Source organism: Oryzias melastigma, linkage group LG6 (genome assembly GCF_002922805.2).
Source record: "Oryzias melastigma strain HK-1 linkage group LG6, ASM292280v2, whole genome shotgun sequence".
Taxonomy (NCBI): Eukaryota; Metazoa; Chordata; class Actinopteri; order Beloniformes; family Adrianichthyidae; genus Oryzias; species Oryzias melastigma.
The window spans coordinates 5,408,888-5,435,716 of NC_050517.1; the positions used below are offsets into that span (position 1 = coordinate 5,408,888).

General features: G+C 38.8%; 1 protein-coding gene across 2 annotated transcripts in view; it reads right to left on the reverse strand.

The window, feature by feature from the left end:
* The window catches only part of si:dkey-106n21.1 (solute carrier family 23 member 2), a 54,512-nt gene that overhangs the window by 13,171 nt on the left and 14,512 nt on the right, over positions 1 to 26,829 (reverse strand). For both annotated transcript variants that reach the window (XM_024261866.2, XM_024261865.2), the window contains 6 exons: positions 25,176 to 25,333; positions 23,003 to 23,186; positions 21,321 to 21,502; positions 16,105 to 16,222; positions 7,200 to 7,356; positions 2,411 to 2,664 (listed from right to left, as the gene is read on the reverse strand). In XM_024261866.2, coding sequence (XP_024117634.1) covers positions 2,411 to 2,664; positions 7,200 to 7,356; positions 16,105 to 16,222; positions 21,321 to 21,502; positions 23,003 to 23,186; positions 25,176 to 25,333 — 1,053 coding nt within the window. The remainder of the gene's footprint in view (positions 1 to 2,410; positions 2,665 to 7,199; positions 7,357 to 16,104; positions 16,223 to 21,320; positions 21,503 to 23,002; positions 23,187 to 25,175; positions 25,334 to 26,829) is intronic.

The following is a 26,829-nucleotide window of genomic DNA, read 5'->3' on the forward strand; positions in this document are numbered from 1 at the left end:
GTAGGAGTGTCTGTTGGTGTGTGGCCTTGCATGTGTGAGTGTGTGTGAGATATTTTCATGCGTCTGGGAGGCTTTGACATAAATCCATAAAGAAAGGTCATCTTCTTCACCTTTTTCTCATCCGAATTCTGGTTCTCAGTTGCCGTTACTTTGTCTTCATTCTGCTGTCAAACTTACCCTCATTCTTAAATACAGTATTCTTATTTCTTTGGTCCAACAGTACCTAAGCATATATTCTTTTGGCAGACATTATGTATTTCATTTTTGAAATGTTTCCAAATTTGTCTTATAGATGGTGCTGAACATTCTCCTTTTCAAACCGTCAGCACCTGCAGCTGAGCTTTCATCCTGTTTTCAGCTGCTTGGATTGAGTGAGCTGAGATTCTGCAAAGAGCAAAAACTCAGTAATACCTCCTTATGATTTGGAAAGGATTCCTCCAGCCTTTGTCATGCCATTTCTATGCTGCAGGCAACAGATTCAATGTAGTTTTACTTTCGTGTAACAGTATTGAGAAAACAAAAATCTAAATAAAGGATTTTAGAGATCACAGAAAAGAAAGGAAACATGACAAATGTAAGATTTCTTTTTTAGTTGATTTGTGCTGATTAAATGGAAATCAGCTAACTTGGTAAGAACATTTATTTGCCTGCAAAAATTCGCTATAGGAGACAAAAAAACTAACAAAATCACATAAAAAAATCATGCCACACAATTTACATCTATGTGTTACATAAATGTTGATATCTAGCAATACACTTTAGATATATATATTCATAGATTTTGTTTTTATGAAGATAATTTGGTTCATTGGTCACCAATCTCATACAAAGTCTCACATTGTTGCATCCTCTTCTGTTTGATGAGTCTGGATAGGATAGTAATAGGATAGTAGTTACTCCTTCAAATTGACCACATGTTCTGTGGAAATTTCACACTGCAGTTAATTGCACTAGAGTTCACTTGCAGTGTGAACTGAGATCCACTTGTTCTCAAATAAACCTGGATTCAGTTCACTATCCTGAAACAGAATTCAGATTAGTGGTCCTACTTGAAAACAAGGCTGTGAGAAAAAGCAAAAAGCAACAACAAAAAACTGCATCCTAAACGTGTCCGTGTGAAGGTTCCTTACTGAGGGTCCTTAGGGATGAAACTCTTCATTTTAACAATGATTCAATTAGGATCATTTGTGGTTGCCGATGTGATTCATAGTTGATATTGGTTCATTTTAAACGATCTGATTCACTGACCTAATATGGGTCAGGACATCTTTATCCAAACTTCCACCAGTGTGACTCAGAGATAAGTACCTGGTACTGAACAGTGCAGGAGAAGTTTTCCAGATTCCTGGTATTTCTTTACATTTTAGTTTCATAAAGTTCAGCCCACTGTTGTTTGTCCATATTGTTACGTATAAAGTCTGTTCCTGCTGCCTGTCCCTGTTCTCCTCCTTCTGCACAGGTGCAGGTGTTTTACAGTCAGAGGATGGAGATTAAAGTTCCACCATAAAGGTGCTTGAGAGAGACCCTTCTGCTGCTACCTGCATCCCGATCCCGATCCAGATCCGCCTTTTGCAGCTGTATTTCTCCTCGTCCTCCCTACTCTGTTGGTTTTTCTTATGCACACACTTAGTTCTAAAACTGGCTTTGTCTCCCCTTTATTTGTTACAGTTCAGAGCCAGTCGTAACTAATTGGGGGCTCGTCCGGGATTGTCTGGTTTCCGCGTTGTTTGGGCCCTCGAAGGAGGGTAGAAAGCACTATACGAGTATACGTCATTTACCATTTGTTTGGGGTGACGCGCCGGTTCTTGGGAGTCGTTGTTTGTTTCTTTGTTTTCGTGTGTGCAGGTAGCTGAGCTGTGACTGGTCTTGTGGGGGTGAGTATATCACTCTCGTGGGCTGGGTTTGTAGGTGGTGTTCCCCGCTAGGCTTAGCGGTGTTTCCCAGAAGGGGGATCACCACAGGTTTTGTTTAAGTGCGGAGCTACGGCGGGCAGAGCTTCCCTTCACCCTTCCCCTACGTCGGCCCAGGAGCACTTCTGTGGTTCGGGGGGGTGGCCCATTTAGCTGGTTACTTTCCCTGATCACCGGGTTTCCAGTGCACCGCTACGCATCCCAAAGACTAGGGTTGAGCTAGCTAGTTTGAGGCTGGACAGTACTTCTCGTCTGCACACATTGTTTGTTTACGCCCCTTTGCGTTTAAAACATGGAGGAAGTGGTGGAGGATTTTATTGAGTCCCTTTCAGAGTCTGGTTTGGATATGTGCACAAAGAAACAGCAGAAACATAACACAAACAGAAAAAAAAATAAATAAATAAATAAAAAAAATAAAAAAAAATAACACAAACAGAACATCTCCCATTCAGATCTAAATGTGATCAGAGCTCTATCAGCTTTAGTGAAGTGCTTCGTACCTTGGTTATTCCAAGTGCAGCAATGTTTTGGCTGTAGGAGGTGGTGCCATTCCCAGTTCCCCACAATGCAGCCAGGATACAGCCAATGCCTTCCACAGCAATCCCTCGGTTGATGGCGTGAGTTGGAGGTGGGGGTGCACCAGACAATCGAGCACATGCGTAGTAGTCACCAATGGATTCCATAGTTGATGCCAAAACGCCAGCCATCATGCCCAGAACCGAAGACAGACTCACTGTGGGAACCCCCCACTGACCTGTGGACAAGTGGTCAAAGTATATGAGACTATCGAAGTCTATCCATCAATGTCCTTTCTGATTCTCTTTGAATAACTGTGACCGTTTACACAATTAACATAACTGAAACGGATTTAGAAGAAAATCAGCTTTGCACTAATATGACAGTGGTAAAGTGCTTACGCAATAAACCTCATTATCTAATCAAACACATCAATTCTCAGCTTCAACCAGTTTTTAGATTTTAACCCATGGCAATCTAAAAACTTTTAACCTGTTTTACTATTAAACTTTCCATGCAGTCAGAATCTTTTCTGATTCAAGAGTTACCCACAATTAGTCAAATATCCGCTTTTAACTTTGGTGGAAAGGCTTCAGTCATCCACCCTCAGGATCAAAGAGACAAATTTCGATTATTTGTTTTACATCAAAGAAATATTTATTGCCTATACCAGAGGGATCCGTGAAAGCTGCCAGAACTCTTTATGCCATGCTGACTTTACTTCATCTGTTAAACAAACATCTGAAAAGATCCAAATTTCACGCTGAGATTTTATTTTGCAGCATGGTGTAATGTTCTGATATGGTTAACTCATCCCAGCTGTCAGAGTAAAAGCATGTTAAGTTCTTAGGTGATAGTGGCAGATGCTTTTGGACGCACTTGTTACACAGACTACCTGCAGAGTACTGCTGCTCTAATCACTGCATTTCAACCTTCAAATAAGTGAAATGATTGCACTGTTTTAAAGTCAGAAATGTTTGAATATGAAGGGATGTTTATGCAAAATAAAAAATGTAATAATTAGAAAAGCATATAGGACTTAAGTTGGATAATTGTTTTTTTAAAAGCAAACCACACACTGACAGTCTTTATAAGCAAGCTATAGACATGTTTAAAACAAACTAAACACTCAGATCCAATCTTGAAATGAAAAGCACCATAACACATATTAAAGTGTAAAAATACTTAAACTTAAAAATAAATCTATAAATTTGAAAATATATCATTTAAACTTGAATATAACATTTAAAAATATATATATATATATATAATCAAAAAGTGAATTAAAGAAAAAAAAACATTTTAAACTTAATTGAAATATTTACCACTGAAAAAAAATACAATTTTCAAAAATAAATGTGAAAAAATATATTTTAAACTTGATAGAAATATTGAATATTGGAAAATAATGTCTAAATTTAGAAAAAAAAAAAATAAAACTTGAATAAAAAAGGAGGGGTGACAAAGGTGTTGCAAACAGCAGACAGTTTGAAGTGAAATAGCGTCATTATAACCTCTCTCTCCCTGTGTCAATCATGTCCAGTAGCCAATGGGGTAAAAGCCCCACCCCCACAAAGATTAATTGCGATTAATTATTAATTATTAGTAATTATTTGTGATTAAATAATTATTTTTTAGATGTGTGTATATATATATATATATATATATATATATATTCTTTCAAGCCCAGAAATGTAAACAAGCTTAAACCTTTTCATTAGAGACAAAAATAAATAAATAAAACATGTTTTAGCATGGCTAAGTAGACATGTGTCTGAGTTCCAGCCCACTTGCTTGTGTCTTCAAGTGGAAACGCTGAACTTTGAAGCATTTCTAACATGTATAAAACACAGCTCATCCAAAGCAGCTTTTCTTTACAAACCAGGTTCCAAAGACAACAGCCTTACAGGAACCTGCGCTCTGCCTACCTTTACTTACTCTTTTTGTTAAAAATGTTTGCATACTGAGGAGTACTTTTGTACAAACAAAGCTGACTAGAGATGTGAAGCATGACTCCATGAAGTGTCAGAAATGCCAAAGAATAGATCTAATAATAAAGTAACAAAGTATTACGCCTCTTTAAAGATCTTCTTGAGAAAAATGGTTTTGATAAAGATAATCCCTAAAATAACAGTGAAACGATGGAGGCTGTGTGAATGGATGAGGCAAAAAGTCACTTTTCATGAATGTTGAAAATTCCTTTTATCCTGTTTTGTTATTAACTCTTGGCATTCTATTCAAGCATAAATGGAAAAATAAATCTGATATCCATTTGATCATTTAAAGTTTTAATGCACAACAGTTTTCTGTGGAGACATGAAGTTTTTTCCATTCGCTAAATGTTACATGTTGAATCATTTTAAATGTTAGAGCATTTCATGTCTGTCTTGTTCCCCACATAATTATCTTGCGAATATTTTCATATGTTCTCTTAATTCAGAACCACAGTTCACTGAACTCTGCCAAACACGCTTTCTACCAAGTGGGTGAAACACATGTACCTCAGGTGATGAGTAAATAATGATCCGAGAAGACATAAAGCTCATGTCTTTGGATCAAAACACTGGCATTATTCTACCCAATTGCATAACTCTTCAGGATTTTCAAATGCATATATATTACTAAGCACACATGTGTTTAATATTTGTGGAAGAAAAAAAGAAGAATAAGAGTAAACCAAGCGTCTTTACAGCAGAGACAAATATTAGCATTAGTTTTCAGGCTGTGTGAATTTTGCAGTGTATTGTTTAAAAATAAATAAATAAAACCATTCCACTTTTATTTACATGGCATTATTTGACCCCTCCTCTCCCCCATTTAAATGGTTTTTATTATCACAGGGACAGTGCACATCAAAATGCAATGGGCCAGAATGAGCTCAAAAGCTATTTTCATCTGTAGTCCTTGGACTGGTGTTAAACATGTTCAACCTAAAAACCTCAAAACATCAATGAAATACAGTTGTAAAAAACATATAAACATACATAAAAAATACATGAAAAGAAACATTAAAGCTAATATAAAATGGAATAGAATGGACAGGCAGACAATTAATACAATTTAATGTAGACATGTTTGTTGTGATATAAACTAGTTTTTTAAGTGCTCTTTAAACAGATCGTATGTGGTGAGTTCTCTAATACCGTGAGGGACAGAGTTCGATTTAAAGTAGTTTCAGTAGAAAGAAGTTTAATGGCTTTATTTGTTTATTTATTTTTAGTTTTTTTTGCTTTGGATTAAAAAGTCCCACTCAAATAATCGTTTTATCTGTTGTGAAAGTTTTCCCAGTGGTCTTTTAATTATGATTATTTTGCCATTATGCAAAAAATCAAAAATGTGTGTCAATTTCTAGGACATAGTGTCAAAGTCAAGGCCCGGGGGCCGGATCCGGCCCTCTGGATAATTACGTCCGGCCCTCCAGATCATTTTGTCTTATTGTTTTTAATGGCCTGATGTTATTTTGTGCTTATTTCTAACTTGTATATTTTAACAAAATATATTTTATGGAGAGTAAAATGTTTAAAGTTATTTAAGGTTTAAGTTGATTTATTATGGAATAATATTCCTGCCTTTTTATTAATAATTATGGTAAAAACGTACGTTTTTAAAGTTTTAAAAATGTATTTGTAGTTTGTTCAATAGATGTTTATCCTGTTCAGCCCACAACCTAAGGTGTGTTTGGATTTTGGCCCCTGTGTGAGTTTGACACTCCTGACATGGGCCCAATCTGAAATCTACTCCTCTCCCTACCTCTCCATTTGAAGTAGTAAGAGTGGTGACCAAAATACATATTCTTTTAATATCCCAACCTCTAAGCAGAGGAGTACAAAGACCTCCGTCGCCACAGAGGAGCAGCGCTTTTCTTCACGTGGATGCGCTCTGAACCACAGACGTTTACATTTAAATGTAATTAATGACTTTTTGTTGTAGCATGACCCTTTTAAAGTTATAAAACCACTGTTGTTATGTGTATTTGAGCGCTGTAAGCTACGCGCTAAAGCTAGCTGACCGGTGATTATTGGTGACGTCGAGTGGAAGTGACGTCCAAATTCAGAAACACCATTCTTCCAAAACTCTCTGTTTGGAGGGCTCAATGTTGGGGTAGGGGTAAGGGAAGAATTCCAATTAGTTTTGCAGAGTGACAGGAGTTATTTAGAAATTAACCTCTGAGTTTTGGGGGGGACTGCTGGAGCGGAGTAAGACTGCACTCATTTCCCATCATCCCTTTGTTTACATGCTTTCCTACTAGCTTACAACCACTCACACCCCCAACCTAACATTAGCGGTGCAACAAAAATGCTGAGCATTAAGGGAGCTATCCATCCATAGTTTAGATCCGGATTCCAGCTCAGATGAGGAAAACAAAGACGTTCATGGATCTTTTTGTCTGTAAGTGAATGGATCAGAAAGGAGTGGAGCGGGGAGATTTTGTCCTGCCAATTGTAGTTTGCATGTAAAAATTACAAGCTTCTTTAAATGCATCTGCTCCTGATTCACAAAAATTTAAATAAAGAAAAGCTCAGAAATGCAATTTCAATGTTAATTTTCTTCATATTTGTCCTCCATCATGAGAAAAATGCTAAGAACGAGTTTAAAACAACATGTTCATTGGAGTGGGTCTTATTTTACGTTTAGGATTTTTTAAAAACTACTTTTAAAGTCAGTGAAATATTTCATGAAAAATGCTGATGATGAATCATTGATTATTCACTGCTAAATGAAAATCTTCTCTCAGAGCTTCAACATTTGGTTTTGGTAGTTCTTCCCACTTACCTGGGTATGGCACATGAATCCAGGGGGAGTTCGTCACAGCATCCATGCTAATATCAGTCCTGGCTGCGAAGCCGTACTCATCAGACTTTGAAGGCAGTACGTCAAACACGGTCAGTAAGAAGCAGACCAGCCAGCTGCCACACATCCCGAGCAAAGCCTAGAATTTCAAATCACACCAAACATTTCATTACAGTCTCACTGAAGCTGTAGAAATGATGCTGAACAACCTTTAAACATTTTCAGCAAAATCCAAAGGCCAGAAAACGAAAGAAAATAAACATTAAAGATACTTAATAACACACAGAGCACACACATTCCAAGCCTCATGCAGTTTAAAGAGCCAACATTTCCTGTCAGTTATCAACTTTTCATGAAAAGTGAGAGAAACCAATAAATCACACGCCGCTGCCTGCAGTCACACGGCGGGAGAAATTCATCTGAAGCACATGTTCCTTCAAAGAAATTCCCACATCTTTTAACAGCCTAAATGTTTAAAGATGTTTATGATTCCACACCTCTGGTTCCTTCTAGATTTTTGGTGCAATCTCATTTGCTGAACTGCTTTTAAGTTGCAATGACTAAGCATGTGTTTAAGAGCAACACGCCAAAGGCAGCAGTATGTAAACCTGACTGTGTTTTATAGGGAGAGCAGTAAACAGGAATGCCTTTACCACACTGACTTTTTTGTTTTGTTTAAAACTTACAAAATAGTTGGAATTTCAGAAAAAAATATATATATCACAATAAAAGCCTGCAGCAACTTTAATTTTCCGTCCATTTGATTTGCATGGTAATAAACAGGAGTTTACAAGATATTGTCAACCAACTGAGCTCGTTGGTTTACGCTTGGCTTCATTTCCATGCATCATAAATTACGAAACTGCATATTTTGTGTGGCAAAATGATAGCTCGTGTTGAAAAGAAAAAGAAAAAAATATTCTCGTTAGCATCAAAAGGCCTGGTGGTTTTTGGTTTGTTATTATATATTAGGCATTGCTAAGCTGCTTATGAGCATAATTAGATGCTGCATAATATAGAACATACCCTCTAGACGTATGGACAAATCACTTTTGATGTAATGAAGGCATGACTTCACTTATTTCATGGCTTTGAAGGTTGTAATGTAGCTACGGGCCATTAGGCTGCATATGCAGTGGAACTCACAAAGAGAAATATAAAATGAAATGCCACAAATGAAACGCATGCATGCACTGTGATCAGAAAATGACTCAATTTAGAAAAAAGTAATTTGTCAGAATAAATCATTTCTCATCAAAAAATCCAAAGATCATGCTTTCCCCTGAGATTCCGTTTGATCTTTTATACATTTCTTTAAGCTTTTATCTTCCAGGCCTGCATTCACCTACATCTAGCTCCTGCCAAAAGGTTTTTGTGGCTGAAATATGCTGTGTGTATTGATCAAAAAGCTGTATTTGCATGTGTCATTCAAGAACAGATGCAGATATGCAGAAACAGGCCTTGTTCCACATTCCAGTGCAGAGTGTGTCACAGCTTCATTAAAACCAGAGACGGGATTCCTTCTCCAAGATTTTCACTTATGCAACAACTTACAACAGACCATCACACGCAATTTACGAAAGACATGAAGATTAAAAAATAACCTAGACATTTGGTTACGTGCAGGGCACCAGTTGATACTCAATGAGCAATTGATGGGACAATTAACATAACAATGGTGAACTAATTAACAAAACCCACTGCTACTGCCTACCCCATAACCAATGAGAGACAATGAAACACATGTCATGCCGGCTCAGCCGTCGCCCTGGATTGATTACAAGAAAGCCTACGACTCAATGCCACACACCTGGATCGCTGAATGCTTGGAGACGAACAACATCAACAGGACTCTAAGAGCCTTCATAGGAAACTCAATGAAGTTGTGGAAAATCACCCTTGAAACCAAAGGCAAGCCACTTGCACAAGTGCCCATCAAATGTGGAATATACCAAGGTGACGCTCTGTCTCCACTGCTGTTCCGCAGAGGTCTGAACCCATCCATCTTCTTCTTGGCCGCTTCTTCCCTTTCGGGGTCGCGGGGTGCCGGAGCCTATCCCGGCCACTGATGGGCGAAGGCGGGGTACACCCTGTACAGGTCGCCAGTCTGTCTCAGGGCCTCAATCACACACATTCACTCTCACATTCACACCTAGGGGCAATTTAGAGTCACCAATTAACCTATGAGGCATGTTTTTGGACGGTGGGAGGAAGCCGGAGTCCCCGGTGAAAACCCACGCATGCACGGGGAGAACATGCAAACTCCACACAGAAAGGTCCCAGCCGGGAGTCGAACCGGGGCCTTCTCGCTGTGAGGCGAGAGCGCTAACCACTGCGCCACCGTGCAGCCCAAGGTCTGAACCCCATCAGCTAAATAATCAATAAGACTGGCTATGGATACCAACTCAGAAATGGGGCCTCCATCAGTCACCTCCTCTACATGGATGACATCAAGCTATACGCTAAGAGCGAGCGGGATATTGACTCCTTGATCCACACCACCAGGATCTACAGTACTGACATTGGGATGTCATTCAGGCTTGAGAAACACAGTCGGATGGTGACAAAGAGAGGCAAGGTAGTTCACACTGAAGGGGTCTCACTCCCAGAAGGAACAACAGCAGACATTGAGGACAGTTACAAGTACCTTGGAATTCCACAGGCAAATGGAAACCTGGAACAGGCAACAAGGAAAACTGCAACAGCCAAATATCTCCAACGAGTAAGACAAGTCCTGAGAAGCCAGCTCAATGGCAAGAACAAGATCCGGGCATAAACAGTTACACACTGCCAGTCATCAGATACCCTGCAGGAATAATAAGATGAGCAAAGGAAGAGATTCAGACCACAGATGTTAAGACTTGAAAGCTCCTCACCATGCATTGTGCTCCTCCATACCATCTTGGGTTCCATCCCAAATCCCGCACCCTGAGACTGTATGCTAGCCGTAAGGAAGGAGGCCGAGGACTAGTGACCGTGGAAGCCACTATCCAGGACGAAACATCCAAGATGCATGAATATGTCAAGCTCAAGACTCCAACTGACAGCGTGCTCAATGAATGTCTCAGACAATGGAAAGCAGAGTATGCTGTAGGACAGAGCCTCATGGGAGGACAAACCCCTGCATGGGATGTACCACCGGACAAAAACTGAAGTGGCTGATATCAAGAATTCCTAGCAATGGCTAGAGAGGGCTGGCCTGATGGACAGCACTGAAGCTCTGATCCTTGCAGCACAGGAACAAGCCCTGAACACCAGAGCGATAGAGGCTCATAGACAAATAGCCTATTGTGTGTGTGAAGTACTTTATATGTTTTATTAAATATTTGTTTTGACGCGCTTCCAAAAATGAATTTAGCTTGTATCTTGTTGTTTTTTGCTGTTTTATTTTAATTTTTCACTGATCTGAAATATGATCTGAATTGTGACCTTAAAACAGTGACATGATCCGAACCATGAGTTTTGTGATCCATTACACTCCTATTTCTAAGTGAGAAATCTACAGACAGAGCTGGTAGCTCCTCCCACATGCAGCCGCGGCGTCAGGAACACATTTTTTGACAGGCAGCGAGCAGCGAATTAGCTGTGTGGCGAAGGAGGGGCGGGGCACGTGTATTTGTCGCACGAATCGCGTGCCTTTAGGTCTAAGCAGATGATCCCATTGGTAGGTCGGTGTTCGGTTTCAGTTTGCCTGTCTCAATTTGTAGTTCTTTAATTACTTCCTAGGTTTACTGTCATTCCTCAATATAACACTGTTCACTTTTTTATGGTCTGGGTGTTAGTGTTGGGCGGATCAATCCTAAATATTGATAGTATCGATCTCAAGTTTGTATCAGTATCAGATTGATACCGGCCTGCAGATATTGATATTTCCACTCTTGTTTGAAACTTTTCTTCATCTGCAAAAAGTAACTTTTCAACTGTTTTTATTGTTCTATTTAAAGGTTAAGAAGTTACAAATTATTTATATTTCTACCAGTTTTTCTTTTAAATCGTTAAACATTTTGATCTATTTTTGTATCATAGTTAATTGTTTCTTTTGGTTTGTTGACTGTTTTGCATTCACTTCTTTACTTTTGTCTTTTTCATGGCCCTTTGGATGCTTTCAGTTATTCCTCTAATGTATCCAGTATGACGGTTCTCTGTGTTATCTATCTGTTTCTTCTTGTTTATGTTTCTTTGTATTTTCACGGCTCCACCTGTTTTTGTCCCTTTTTTTATTTCTCATTGTGGATATCGACATCTGATCAATGTGTTTTGTATAGTTTTTTTCCTCGTATTTTCTGTTCTTTTAGATCAGGAGTCTCCAACCTGCAGCTCCAGATCCACATGTGACTCTTTTATCTCCATTGTGGCTCATTGATCAAACATAAAATAAGTCATGGAGACTGCTGATCCAGCCATGTCGACCGTCAGAGTCAGCAGCTCCTCCTAATGTCTGTCTAACCAAAACTACCTAAAGAAAACAAATAAACAAAGCCTGTAAACTAAGACTACCAAGGTCCTACCCCAAACTAAAATAACAAAACCCAGCAGTGTAAGACTGCTGAGGACAAAGAGGGAAAAAAAGAACAAAAAAAGAAATATGTAAAAGAAAAATGTCCTGATGTTCATAACAAACATTTTTCTGTGTCGGTTTCCTGTACATTTGTATCTTTCTATCTCTGTCTGTTGGTTGTATGAGTAATATTTATATACTGGAATTCAATGCAGTTTTCCTCCTAATGTGTGAATTTAATTTGTCCCGTGTTGAGGTGGTCTGTGATCTCCTGTGTGTGCGTTTTTTTTTTTTTTTTAATGTCATCCATGTAGCGTTTCCAGAGGGTTGGTCTGCAATGCTCTGGTGCAGATGATATTGCTGTCGTTCCAGATCTTCCATGAAAAAGCTGCACACGATGGCTGATAAAGGGTCCCCCATGGGGAAGCCTTCCTTTTGTCTGTAAATTGTGTTGTGGAACTGAAAGCAAGTGGATGTGACAACCAGATGGAGTAGTTATGTGATGTGCTGTACTGGGAGCCTTGTGCGTTTTTACAGAGATTCATCTGCTGTCAACTGTTTATGCACTATTTGTAATGTAGTTTTTACTGGTGTCCTAGTGAAAAGTGACACTACATTGTATGAAATGAAAATGTTGCTTGTTTCCATCTTTGTTTTTGAGTTCTTTTGCCAATTGTTTGGCATTTTCTCAATGGTAATCTCTGTTTCCTGGGAGGGATTTCAATATGTCACCAATCAAATATGTCAAACTTTGACGGGTGACTCCGCCTACCTGACAATCAGCTGTTTATGCACGTCACATTGACCGCCTGGAGACAACTTTGATGAAGAGAGAACGCATCTGTCGAAGGTAGTACTCAAATATACTGCATGTCTAACAACAAAATAACCAAGAAGTTATTACCATAGACACTTCGCATTGATAGAGCTTTTCTATCTTGGCTGAGACCCAAGGGGCATTACAGTCAGATTGCCATTCAACCTTAAACACCAATGGTGTCAGACCTGCCATGCAAGGTTCCAGCCGGACCACCAAGACCAGTGTGGGATGTAGTGTTATGCCCAAGGAAACGTCAAGAAATAGGCTGCGTGGCAGGAACAGAACCCATGACCTTCAGCCACATGTCAACCGCTCCACCTCTATGCCACAAAAGGAGTAAATCTGTTATCTAATTCATGCCCAATTACCTAAATCTATGGGATATCATGATTGAAAGCAAGCAACAGTTCAAGAACGACACCCCCACCTCCTAATCTTTATTTCTTATCACATAAAAAAAAAAAAAAAACAATCTCCAACCGTACAGATACCAGACAGATTACACCAAACCACTATCTGCCTCATCCTTCATTACTTGAATGCATCTCTTATCCATCTTTTTCTCTTCAGTCCATACTTTCTTCTCTCTTTCTTCTGCTCATGTGCCATTCTCACCCATCCATTCTCTGTGCCCTCTTTTCTGTTCATCTGTGCCCTTTTCCTTCCTGTTCTCAATTTTAATCAATCAGTTCTAACCACTAATCCTAACTTTTATACCTATTCATTTATGTATTATTTTTCCTATCGGTACCATATGTTCTTCCAAATCTGTCCATTAAATCTTCCCTCGTTCATTTACCAACGTTATTTACACTTCTCATTTGTCTCCTGTGGTCTGGTAGTGTGAAGTAAATAGCAGCAGTAACTGCTGGGCGTGAAATGTGGTTTTTCATGGAAATGCTCTTTTCAATTTGTTTTCTAATTTTTTTTTTCGGGGATAAACTGAATTTAACAGAACTATTGTATGAATCTTTCAGCGCTCTTACCTTACAGTGAAAAAGGACCTGGTTTGAATTCCAGGTCTGGAGTTTTCATGTTCTCCCTGTGCATGCATGGTTATCTCCAGACATTATCAATGACTGTACATGAGAACTGGACAGTTTGAGTGTGACACCACCCATAGAAAAGGACTTGCTTCTAGTTCCAATGAAATGAAGTCAATTCAGCTGCCGTCTTCTGGATTTGGAGCTAGATGAGGTTAGTCAGCAGTGATTGGACCAAATTAGTTTGAGTCTACATTTCTATTCCAACCACTCTCTCCAATCAGGAGTCAGCATGTTATAAGACCACACCCCCTCCACAGAAAGTGGGTTCGGGAGAATCTGTCAAACACTGAACATTCGACATGACACCACCTACTTTTATTGAGGTATCTGATTGACCAGTTTATAACTTGAATTAATTGCTTTACAGCAAAAATATTGTTTAAAAATTGGGATTAGCAAGAAGATGCTAAAAAAATAATTACTCTGATCAATAGGATGACGGAGTAATAGCTGTTTATTCTCTATAGAAGTTCATGGGATTTTAGCTTTTTGGGAGCAACAGGTACTTTCTATTTAGAATGCCAGAGTTGAAGGGTCACTCTGTCCAGTTCTCCTATACAGTTAATAGGCACTACAGATTCCTTTCATCAGACAGGGGTGGATCAGGGGCGGGGCTGCTCAGCTCAGCTCCAAAAGCCACGCCCACTCAGAGGAGGCTTCAGATCAACATGAAATATTGCTTTTTAAGACATTTAAGTTGTGGGATTTTGGTTAAAAACGTCATAATCATAATTAAAACACTACTGGGAACAATTTATTTAAATACAAAAAAATTGTCCTACGGGGACTTTAAAGAATTAATTAAATAAACTACAACATGCTAATCTGCAGTAAAGTTATAGGATTGTGTGACTTTCTTAACTTAGATTTGTATTTTGTGAATGTAGATGTAACCTAGAATAAATGAGCACAATGAAGTTAAAGCCATCCCGTTTTATTTAGGCTTTACGTTAGTAACTTAAAACTAATAAACTTCATTGTTAGCTTTTGCATGTTCAAAAATAATCTCAGACATGGTGGAAGATACTTGTGCAGTGTTTAGTGTCTGTCTGTATAGTGCACATAACACTTCACACTCTGCAGTGCAATAATTGCCTATGCTGATTTGAGTTGTATTTGTACAAACCTTTGGTGATTTTTGTGAGTATCAAAGCTGAGTACTACTGTAGGTTTTTAGTTAACAGATGAATAGCATCAGTATTCATTCATGGGTGCTGACTGTTTACATTTGCTGTCAAAATTAAAGTAGCAGAATACAATGCAGATACCTGAATGAGCTGCATCACGACAAGGCAGGGCTCATAGTGTTCTTGCTCTGCACTGAGATTGCATATTCTGCAGTGGTAGATGAACAGAGGCATCTTCAAAGGCCTCAACTTATTCTTACACAAAGGAGCAGCAAATCTGCGGAGCCTCTCCCAGAAGTCTGAACTTTTCACCCCATCCTTGGTACTGAGCCAAGACAACTTTGACAGAAAGATTACTTTAGCTGTTTGTCTCTGCAGTCTGTTCCTGTCAACACATTAGGCTTTGAACACTGTCAGTAAAATGTCAGCTTTGTTACTTGGCTCAGCTCTGCTTTTGCCACAACAGCTCATCAAACTCAAACCCCCCCTGTAATTCACAGCAGGACCTGCCATCTGGGTACAGGACTATGATGATAGGATTCTTCAATCGTTGGGTAGAAATCTGAAGACTGTAGAAAGCTAATATACTAAATGGTAAATGGCGTATACTTGTATAGTGCTTTCTACCCTCCTTCGAGGGCCCAAAGCGCTTCACAGTCACAGACCCATTCACTCATTCACACACACATTCACACACTGGTGGTGGCTCCGCTGCCGAACACTGGCGCCAACCTCCCACCAGAGGCAATTCGGGGTTCAGTGTCTTGCCCAAGGACACTTCGACACATGGGTGGGCAAGGCGGGAATCGAACCCGCTCACTTCTGATCAGGAGTCGACCGCCCTACCACTGCACCACGGCCGCCCTTATATAGTTTATAATGTACATTAGGTGAGATTTTTAGTCCGTCTAGCTATGTTTGGATGTGTTTGATCATTTTCATGCATTTAACCAGATATTGTGGAGCTACAGTAGAGCAGGGGTTGATCAGGACTTTGAGGCAATGATACTTCTCTTTGGGACTGTTAGAGGTTTAAAGTGAATGCGACTCTGGAGAACCACAGGGTTAAATTTGAGCTTGCTGACGTCTTGTTTTCCATCAGTTTTGTAGCAGACTCTACTACTACATCACCATGTGGTAGGTTTTAAGGTCTTGGGATGCCTGGGCTGTCGTGCTGTCTGCTGCACACAGCAAGTGTGCCCCATGTTTTTGAGTACTTAGATATGGGATTGCATAATCTCTATTGCAGCAGTAGTGTTTTCTCACAACTGCACAAGACTCCCAACAAATGTAAAAAACTGATCAATTTAATATATTACAACAAATGATTTGTTAGAAAGATTTTGCTCTGACAGACAAACAGAAGAATAAGAGCTTTGTCTTTCTGATAACTCACGGAGAAGAGCTTGAAAAGTGGATACTGGAATACTTTCCACTTCTTCTCCTTGTAAGCGATCATTGGGACGTTAACTTTGCTGAGATACTGGGAGAATAGGAGGATCAGACACACCGTGCTGTTGAATACAAGAAAAAACAAAGGTGAGTCACACAGGCGCGGCACAAAAATCAAACACAACACAAAAATCTAGAGAGATCACATTTTACCATTAAAACTCTGATTAGAAGAGACCTGTGTTCACTTACTAAGACTGTATGTGTTGTAGTATTATAACCAAAGTTCACAATTCATTTAATTTTTTTTTTTTCTTGATTCAAACAAATAACAATTATCCCTTTTCAAATTGGACCAAAAACAATCTTTGGTCAAAGAAAACATTTTCCACATTCAGTGGCTTAGATTTAACAAAGGTGGAACTTTATTTTTTAAAATTAGTCTGTTGATCCAGTTGTTAATTGTAACATAGTGCCCTGCAGGGTCACACTTGCATGTTGGAAAACTTGCAAACTCCAAACAAAAAGAGACCTTGCTGTGACAGAGTTTTTAATTTAATTTATTTGTTAAAACAAAAACTTAATCAATTAAAAAATGTCAATTTGGTGAACTGATATAAATTTTTTTTAGTAAAAATCAATTCATTATCAAAAAATCTTTTTTTTAAATGCACTTTTTTTAAATAATGTGCAGTTAATTATTCTAGAGGTCATTTATACCAGGGGTCCCCAAACTTTTTCTTGTGTGGGCCGAGGTCGGTTTGTTGGCTAACAGAAAAAGTGTAACATTCACAGCCCAAACGTAAAGATTTATGCCCAGAAAGTCACACATAGCCAAATTTGAATAATTCATTTCTAATCTTCACAGAAAAAAATAGTGCTAAAACCTTTTATAGACTACATACATAGCATTACGTGTGATAATACTAGTGTGAATATGGTAATCTTAAATGTGGCTGCTGAAGATGCTTAAATTGATAAGTAAAAACGCTGAAGCTGATAGCTGAAAACACTAAAGCTGATAGCCAACTAAAATATTGGTGAAATCCCAAATTAACCTAAAAACTGAAAAAAAATCTAAATTAGTCAAAAGAGCTAGCATGGAGCTGAAATATTAGCTAAACTCCAAATTAGCCTAAATAACTGAAAAAAGCCTAAGTCAAATAAAGCAGCTAGCTTGTGGCTAAAATATTAGCTTAGCCCCAAAATAGCCCAGAAATCTTTAGGAACTGCCGAAACAGTCCAACAAGGCCGTAGTTTGGGAACCCCTGATTTATACTTCTGTCCACATGTTTTCTTCAACAGGATTGAAAATGGAATGGAACCAAAAGTACTAAACATTTCTTCTGACATGTTTGGAATTAGAGAAAAGCAACTTTATTTTACCAACGATGTCTCTGAATAAATTCGTTTTTACAACACCTGTCCTAATACAATGAAATTATGCTGTTCCAAAAAATATAAAAAGGTTCATTATTAACATATTTTTTAATATCATAATCTAAGGACAGCTTGATAGCCCAAAAGATGATCAGAGTGGGTCTACAAATCTTATTTTCAGAGATAATAATTTAAAAAAAACATTTGTAAATGAGGTTTAAAACCAAATAATTATATCTAAAGCATTTTTGGGGGATTATAATTTTTTTTACTGATTTTTAAACCGTTTTTTCCTTTCTTTTTTTTTTTTGCTTTTTTTCTGCCTTCATTGATTGGACTACTTCATTATATATTATGAACATAATATTCTGGAAAAAACAAAAGCCTGTAAGTTTTAGACAAAATATCAGTTCTCAAAGGGGCCTGGTTACCCCAAAAGGCGGGTTCAGTCTCATACTTACAACTTCTGTGATAGTTACCGACCAGGAGTCAGAATGACTAACAACCTGACATTTTACACAGCATGTGTGCCTGAAATGCAAAAAACTGGGCATGTTTATGGGTTCATAACAGTCACGTGATAAGTGTGATGAAAGTGGAGAAAAAAAATCGAAACCATCTGCTGGATTCTAATGCATGCTGTTTGAGAAATACTGCATATGAAATCATTGTTCAGATGATAACTAGAAACGCCTGGCTTGGAATTTCTTTAAGACTTTAAGCCATTTAAACTTATAGAAAAATATTTCTAGTCTGAGTCAGAGGTTTGGAAGAAACAAAAAATGCAACATGCAGTGTGGGACATTATGATAAAGTGTAAAAATACCTCATTTTTGTGGGAACATTTCTTCTTTTTTTTGCATGCTGGATGCAATCTAACGCTTTGACTGTCTAACATGTTAACACCAGGAGTCCCCAAACTTTTTCTTGTGAGGGTCACATAACTGTTTTCTTCTTTGATGAGTGGCCGGCGTCATCTTGTAGGCTAACAGAAAAAGTGCAGCAATCACAGCCTAAACGTAAACATTTACGGTTTTCTAGTAAGCCACATACAGCCAAAATTAAAAATAATTCATTTCTGTAATCTTCAGAAAAAAATAATACCAAAACATAAAAAAATAGATATATAGCATTACCGGCAATAATGTTAGTTTAAATCCTGTAACTTGAATATGGATGCTGAAGATGCTAGTGCTAATAGCTGAAGATGCTGATATTTATAACTAAAAACGCTGAGGCTAATAGCTTAAAACCCCGAAGTTGACAGCTGAAATGGCTAAAGCTAATAGCTGAAAATGTTGATGCTGATAGCAAGCCAAAATATTAGCGAAATGCCAAATTAGTCTAAGAAACTGAAAAGATTCTAAATTACCCAAAACAGCTAGCATTAAGCTGAAATATTTGCTTAATGCCAAATTAGTCAAAAAACTGGTAACATGTCTAATATAGCCAAAACAGCTAGCATAAGGCTAAAATATTAGCTAAACTGCAACTTTGCCTAAAAAACTGAAAAGAGCCTAAATCAGCCATAACAACTAGCATTGCCCATTCAGCTATAGCTGAATGGGCAAAATAGCTGAAAGAGCTGAAAAAGCTGAAGAGCTATGGATGTCCAAAAAACGTATCGGAAGAAAAATGATAAGTAAAAAAGAAATTAAGAAAAAGTGAGTTACTATGAAACCCAAAAAAAAAAAACAGTCTATAGACTGCAGAAGGGTGGAATAAAAAGTCATGTTCTCTGTGGTTCCTGGGCTAATGTGGAGGCGGGCCTGATCCGGCCTACAGGCCGTAGTTAGGGGACCCCTGGTTTACACGAACAGATGCATCTAATCTGCTCCTCAAACAACTAAACCCACTTGAACGGTCAATAACTAAAGACTTTTAGCTTTCAAAAGAGGTTTTCCACCAGTCAGCAGATACAGTGGGACTGCTAATGAGATAACCTCCTTGTTTACATGATGATGAATTGTTTTACACGAGTAAAAGAAAGCTAAAGCTTGAGTTTTTCAAAAGCCTAATGTAAATATACAAAACCATGGTTAAAGAAAGAATAATAAATATCCACACTCCAATACAGCCACAATAAAATGCAGTTGAAGAGTTGAGATACTACAACCTGAACTGACTCCTGCTCATGAACTGCATGACATCTTATCCAGACTAGTGGTTAACGGGGGGAGGGGGGTGACAAGACTAAGGCTCAAAGGATATATGAGTGATTACCCTCCATGTGTGGCATCAGGAGGTGGATGTTCTGGACCTTTTAAAAACCACAAGGATTACTTAGCGTAATGACGTTAGCGTGCATTATAAGGAGATGGTGAAGGAATAAATGAAGAAAGATTCCATGAATTTGGGCTGCGATGGGGCTCAAGTGACCATCGATAAAACAGCGTATGGAACAGAAAGTTACAGTAAAGCAGCTGCCGTTAAAGTGGCTTTATGTCACTATGAAAATAATCGAATCTAGCTTAAAAAATGAATAAAAACGAATAGCTAAGGAACTGACAAAACAAAGGTGTAGCCCCTGCACTGTTTTGAGGCTTAGGTTGCTTTTACTCTGACATAGACTTCAGTCCAACCCTTTGAACACCAGAGCTCCAGTGTTTATGCTCTTTGATTTACTGTAATGTTTTAACTGTTAACACAATAATTCCAGTAGATTCTAAAGGAGAAAAGCGGCTCAATATCGATATTGGTATCGATATTGACCGACATCGGATTGGTATCAGATCAATGCCCAAATCCTCAGTGTCGCCCAGCCCTACCGACCAGTCCTGCTAGTCCTTATTATGCATCATATTTCCCAACTTTTGTGATTCACTATGATTTGCAGGAGGAGATGTATTTTTATTATTTTGTCTAGTCCAGGGATGTGTAACTTTTACTTCAAAAAGATCAATCTCGTCCAGGTTCTTACAGATCAAATCCTGACGACAATCGCAAAGTGAAGATGGTAAGGGACAGTTAAGGAATGGTATAAAATATGTAAAGTGTCTTTATCTAGAATATGTTTTGCTTTATATAAAATACCAATGTTCTTACTAATTTTCTTACTTATGTAGTCAATATGGAATTTCCAACTAAGTTTTTTAGCGAGTACCACTCCTAAAAATTCTATTTCAGAAACATTATTAAAAACAACTTCCTCAATTTTAATATTTCTATTTTCAGCAAAATTTTTTGTTCCAAAAATAAAAAAAAAATTTGTTCAAATCTTTGGGATTTCTCTCCGAATGAAGGGATAAAGAGCTGCATGCTGCTCGGAGCATTAGCTTGCAGACCCCCAGTCAAGTTGTTTCACCCAACACCAGACTTCACCTCACTACAAAGTTGAAAATGTCTTCTTCATTTTCTACCATCTTTTGAAGATACGCTTTACTGCAATCCTCTCATACACCTGCAATAACTTACAATTATCCAACCAACAACAACAACAAAAAGAGATGCTCATCTGGATCCACTTCAATTCTGCTGATGTTGTCGTCGCTCATCTAAACATCTGGTGCTGAAACCAGTTTACTTCATTAACTTGCATTATTTCCAGGCTAGATGTGGAATATTTAGGTAATGTTATCTTGGCACATTTTACATCATTTTATACCCTCAGTTTACTTTTTATTAGAATGCCTTAGGAGAGTGCATAGCTATGACATGATAGCTGGAATGTTGTGCAGGAAAATTGACTAACAAGACATGAATTCTTGCCTGGATACATTTCTAAGTTTCTCCTAAAATGTAACAGTGGGTAAAATATAGAAAAAAAAGCAAACTGACAGATAAACTCGTTGGAAGTTCTGATGTGAAGAGATTTCAATGAAGTTGGACTTAAACACTCACAGAGCAGCTATTCCCCAGTGACCGCCACATTTTTTCCCAGCCTCAATGAATAGAGACAGACCAATGAGGTTGATGGTTGGAGCAATTGCCAGAGGGCCAATGTACTTTAGCACAAAGCCCACCAGCCCAGACAAGCCCAGAAAAATCTGGAGTAGGGAAGACACCAGGATGGCTCCTTGGATCTGAGAAAAGTAAAGAAATGTTTAATTTCAGTCAAATAACAAAGACAGAAGAACACATTGATTCAAATAAACCAAAAGGTTTCGATTAACATCTTTACCTTGACTCAAGTTCTAAGCTTTTAATGTCACATCACAGATTTACTTGTTTCAAAAAAGCTTGTTTCTGAAAATCATCATAACATCATTAGATGAAGCAATATTACCATTAAAGAATTAACAATGAATTACATTTATTCTATTTTTTTTGTATAAGTTTAGAATTAACAGACCATAAATAGATTTAGGTTTATATTAACATGCTTTGTATGGAACCCAGGATATGACCCTCAAAAAACAAGGGGTTCTCTAGAATTGATAACTTGTGTCCACAAAATTAACATATTGTTCACACAAGTTTGTATATAGGCAAAATTTAGTTTTAGGAAACTGATGATACTAAAATACTAACTTGTTTGCATAGAATGCTAATTTGTGCCCATTATTATGCTTAGTTGCGCCCATTAAATGCTAATGCTAATTTGCGTCAACTAAACGCTAATGCTAAATTCTTCCCACTAAACACTGATGCTAATTTATGCCCACTATATGCTAATGCCGAATTGTGCCCACTAAATCCTAATTTGTGCCTGCTAAATTTTAACTCTAATATGTGCCTACTAAATGCTAATGCTATTTTCTCCTCACTAAACGCTAATGCTAAATTGTCCCCACTAAATACTAATCTGGGGCCCAAATTTATTAATTTGTTGAAACAATTTAACATTTGTATCTGAATGGCATGTCTAAAGCTCTGTAGTTTGGCAATTCCGGCTAAATTCAACACCATAACATTGTAAACAGTCAAAAACGTTAAAGACATCAGGGACAACATTTATTAAAAGGCTTTAAAACAAACCAAGCTAAAACATAAATGGAACGTTTTTTTCGCCAGGATAGGAAGAGCGGGTTGTTGTGTAAATCACTGTATCTAGAGGTGAACAAACTTCTTTACTTTGCATGTAGTTTCATGCGTTCACAGGGACAAATGGCTGTAAGACTTCAAAGCCATTGCTCCACTTTCCTCACAGATCTCTGCTTTCAGAGTAAACACCATTCAGTGTTAAATCTTGTCTGTCAGATTTTTGCTTGGCACTTTCCCATACAAACATGGTAAATCCTTGGACACACGGCGACCAGCAGGCCTCTACCAATAATGCATATTTGACAGCTGCTCTAGTGTCAACACACATAAGACAGCACAGGTTGAACAGAGAGGACCTGGACTCAGAGAAGGTCTCTGTGGCTGAGAATGAAGATACAGCGTGGTGACCTTTACACGCTCAACACATTGGGTTTCCATTAGTTTGATCTCTTTGAATATTGTGATAATTTTTCATTCCTGACCTCACACTCCTCTGAAACTTGCCTCCCAAACTCCCAACAATGTTCATTTATTTATTGTTTATTTGTGTTAAAGCACTATGAATCAACTCCCACTGACGGAAACCTCTCTTTTTTTACCTCTCGTATTCTTGACATCCACACCTCATCGGACTCCTCCACCTCCAGAGGATGGGTGTCGTTCGCCATCAGCACAGACAGCATTGCAGGAGCTTTGGGGTTTGGGCACCGCCACTTGGGCAAGGCAAGAATAGCCAGAGTTGGAGTGATAAAACTAAAGGTCCCACCTTGGAGGATTGGTAATCTGCCAGCAAAAGGAAAACAAAATGCACAGATTTATACTCAAAATGTTTGTTTGTCATCTTCTCGTTTACCCACATATTTGCCCATCTATGAGCAAAGAAATCGAGGGGTTCAGCGTCTGCCCAAAGACTCTTGTACACGTGATGCCTGGAATTGAACCTTCTACCCTAAAGCTGCAAGACGACCGCTCCTATTTTCACATCTATCTTAGCTCAAGTTAATAAATAAACTGTCTCCCAGCCAGCAAAGCCGAGTGGGCCCTATGTGGTTTAAAAGTGGGCAGAAAATGTGGACCCAAATGGGTTTTTCCCATTTCCATAGTGGCCCCACCTTAGTTTATCCACATTGACTTAAGTGGGGATTCAGTGGGTTAGCTTGCTACACCGGCCAGCTGCCCGGTGGACAAGGTAGCATGCTAGTGAACTCTACTGTAGCATGCTAGCAAGCTCAACTGCAGCATACTAGTGATCACCAAAGTAGCATGCTAGCGACCACGCACCAAAGTAGCATGCTAGTAGTATGCTAGGGAGCTCCTCTGTTTCGAGGTAGTGTGCGCCACTGTAGCATGCTAGCGAGCTCCACTGTAGCATGCTAGCGAGCTCGGCTGTAGCATGCTAGCAAGCTCGGCTGTATTGAGCTAGTGGGCTCCGCTGTCCTCCGGGCAACTGGCTAGCGCAGCGAGCTAACCCTCTGAATCCCCACTTAAGTCAATGTGGGCAAACACAGCTGGAGCCACCACGGAAACTGTAGACAAACCCAATCGGGTCCACATTTTCTGCTCAATTTTGAACCGTGTGGGACCCACTTCCCAGCCAGCAAGGCCAAGTGGGCCCCACACGGTTCAAATGTGGACCCGAATTGGGTTTGTCCGCAGTTTCCGTGGTGGCTCCAGCTGTGCTCGCCCATATTGGCTTCGCTGCCTGGGGACTAGACTCTGCTGACTCCTGGGCGGCAGCACCTGCTTACTTTGCCGGACCTCGGGCAGTGGAACTCGCTACGCTGTCCACTACGGAAACTCTGCCCACTTTTGAACCATGTGGGGCCCACTAGGGCTTGCTGGCTGGGTTTGGGGGTTTAAATTCCATATGCTCTCATAATTCTGTGCATGCTTGTGTAAATCTCTAAGTTGTTTGTTCTATGAAATGCATACAGAAATGTGCAAGGAAAAGAGAGGATTAGCAAGCATATCATTCAACGTCGACGTGTTTTTGTGGATCCAGTGTTTGACCTGCAAGCTTTTGCCAAAAATGTAGGTGGAGGACTTAAATAAAAGCTTTAACTATTTGTTCAAGCTGGCTGGTATAGCAGTGAAGAAAGACGTGCATGAGAAGCCCTTCACAGTACTCAATAGCAGCACTTGTTCTCAAACAGACAATAAACTAATAAAAGTGAAGCTGAAAGATCACTCCTTTCATTTCACGGAGATTATTGTAATTAATTGCTTTCTGAGATTTTACATCTGCATAGTAAAGGAGGAAATCCAAATTAAACCACAGAAATCCAACAAAGAATCCATTTGATAACTTTGGGAAAGGAGGAGTCTTCTGCTTCACGTAGGTGTGACAGTCCAGCAGAGGCTGACGCACACAGGACAGTGACAGCAGCACAGAGACACACTGTTTGATAATCCTAAATAAATTGAAATTTAAATACTTCCTCTTTTGCAACAGGGTCAACCTCTCTGTGCAAAGGCAAACGCGCTAATATAAACAAGAGAAACAGAAATCATTCAGGAACATTCTTGCAATTTGCAACTGCTGTTCAGGTAAAAAATGAATAACTGCAAACACAAACACCCACTCATGCAGACACTGATTAATGTCCCCTTAGAAGTTAGGTGTGTAAACTTCTTAGTGAGTTTACATTTCGATTAACATGCGGAAATTCCTGTCAGTGAGTCTCGTTGTGTGTGTTGGGGAAGCTTTGTGAGGCCTGGGTCCATTCTGGTTCAGTGGCAGTGAGGCAGAAACTCAGGGTGAGTCAGAGTTACCTGGTTCCAACAGCCGTTTGCAGCAGCGTGCATAATCCCGACACAAAGAAGATGGTGGAGATGAGCTGGCTTTTAGCTCCATTGTTGTCCTGTATGCAAAGGGGCTCGGCGAGGATCAGCGGGACTGCAATGATGCCCCCAAATGCAAGGATGTAGTGCTGCAGACACAGAATGAGGAGACGATCAGGAGAAATACTGAGAAGATAACATTTCAATACTAGAAAAGGATATTATCTTCTAAATATGTGTCTTTTGAAAATTGAAAATGCTTCATAATTCTGTTTTTGGAGAACTCTTAATTAGCATCAGATACTGTATGTTGACCCTTCTTACTCGCTCTGTGCTGGAGTCCATCTGGCCGTAAAGTACGATTATTTGATTGCTATGATTGCTCTGGTGCCGTTCTCAAGCATGAACTGCTAAAAGTCCCACTCTGATCATCCTTTGATCAATTCTCAAAGCGTTCCCAGGAGTTTGATTAGATCAGAAATGGTTTATTTCAAGCAATCAAGAAGAAAAACAGTAAATTAATGTGCAATACAATCAATCATCAGAAGTTTACACCCACAAAGACAAACACAGGATAACCAAACATTAAGAGATTGCCTGAAAAGGAATGGAAGGAAGTGAATTTATATAATCCCACTCCGATTTGACCTGACCATTTCCTTTACATGTATTGTCATTATCCAGTTCATAACTTAAGATCAGATATTGAAATGTTTCCAACAGAGATTCAGGTTATCAGGAATCCTCAAGTAAAAACAAATCACATGTAACACTATTTCAGACTTTGTCCTTGCAGATGCAGATCTAGTATCAAAATGTGCTGATTATTTTTCACTCATTCCTGAGTGTTTCTTAATTCAAACGTTTTGAATTAGGAGAAGATGAAATTCTTGTAGTTGTGACTAAAGCTGCAGTTAGCTCCCTGCTTCTGATTCATCCACTTGTGGATGACTACATCCATGAACATCTTTGTTTTCTTATTCTAAGCTGGAATCTAGCACCAAACTGGATAGCTCTGATATTGATCACATTTTTGTAACACCGGTAATGTCAGCTTTTGGTTGTGGCGGGCTGTAAGCTAGTGAGAGAGAGTGTACACAAATGAATGAAGAGAAATATCTGCACGGTTACTCCACAGCAACAGTCCCCTCCCACAACTCAGAGGTACATTTCTGAGGAACGCCGCTCTGCAGAAACTATGTGATAGAAAAGGGGTCTGCAAGCTGCAGCTCCAGAGCCACGTCTGGCTCTTCTACCCCTCCATTGTGACTCTCTGGTTAAAGAGAAATACAAGTCACTGTAAAGTTAAGAAAAAAAGATAATTGAGAACTAAACATTTTGACAAATTTTAGTGTTTTAAATGTGACTTATGGTTAAAAAATACAGTTAATTAGCTCTGTTTTAATTTTAGAATGTTAGATTTATGAATTTCTGGCTAAGAACCACCACAAAAGTTTATATATATAGATATATATATATCTATATATATCTATAAAGATATATATAGATATATATATATATATATATCTATATATATCTATATATATCTATAGTTGGTTGTTAGTTCTAAATACACCACTAGGTGCTACTTGGACACATCATCAGTGATGAACCCGAGGTCATGGGGTGTTTCGGGTCTTTGATC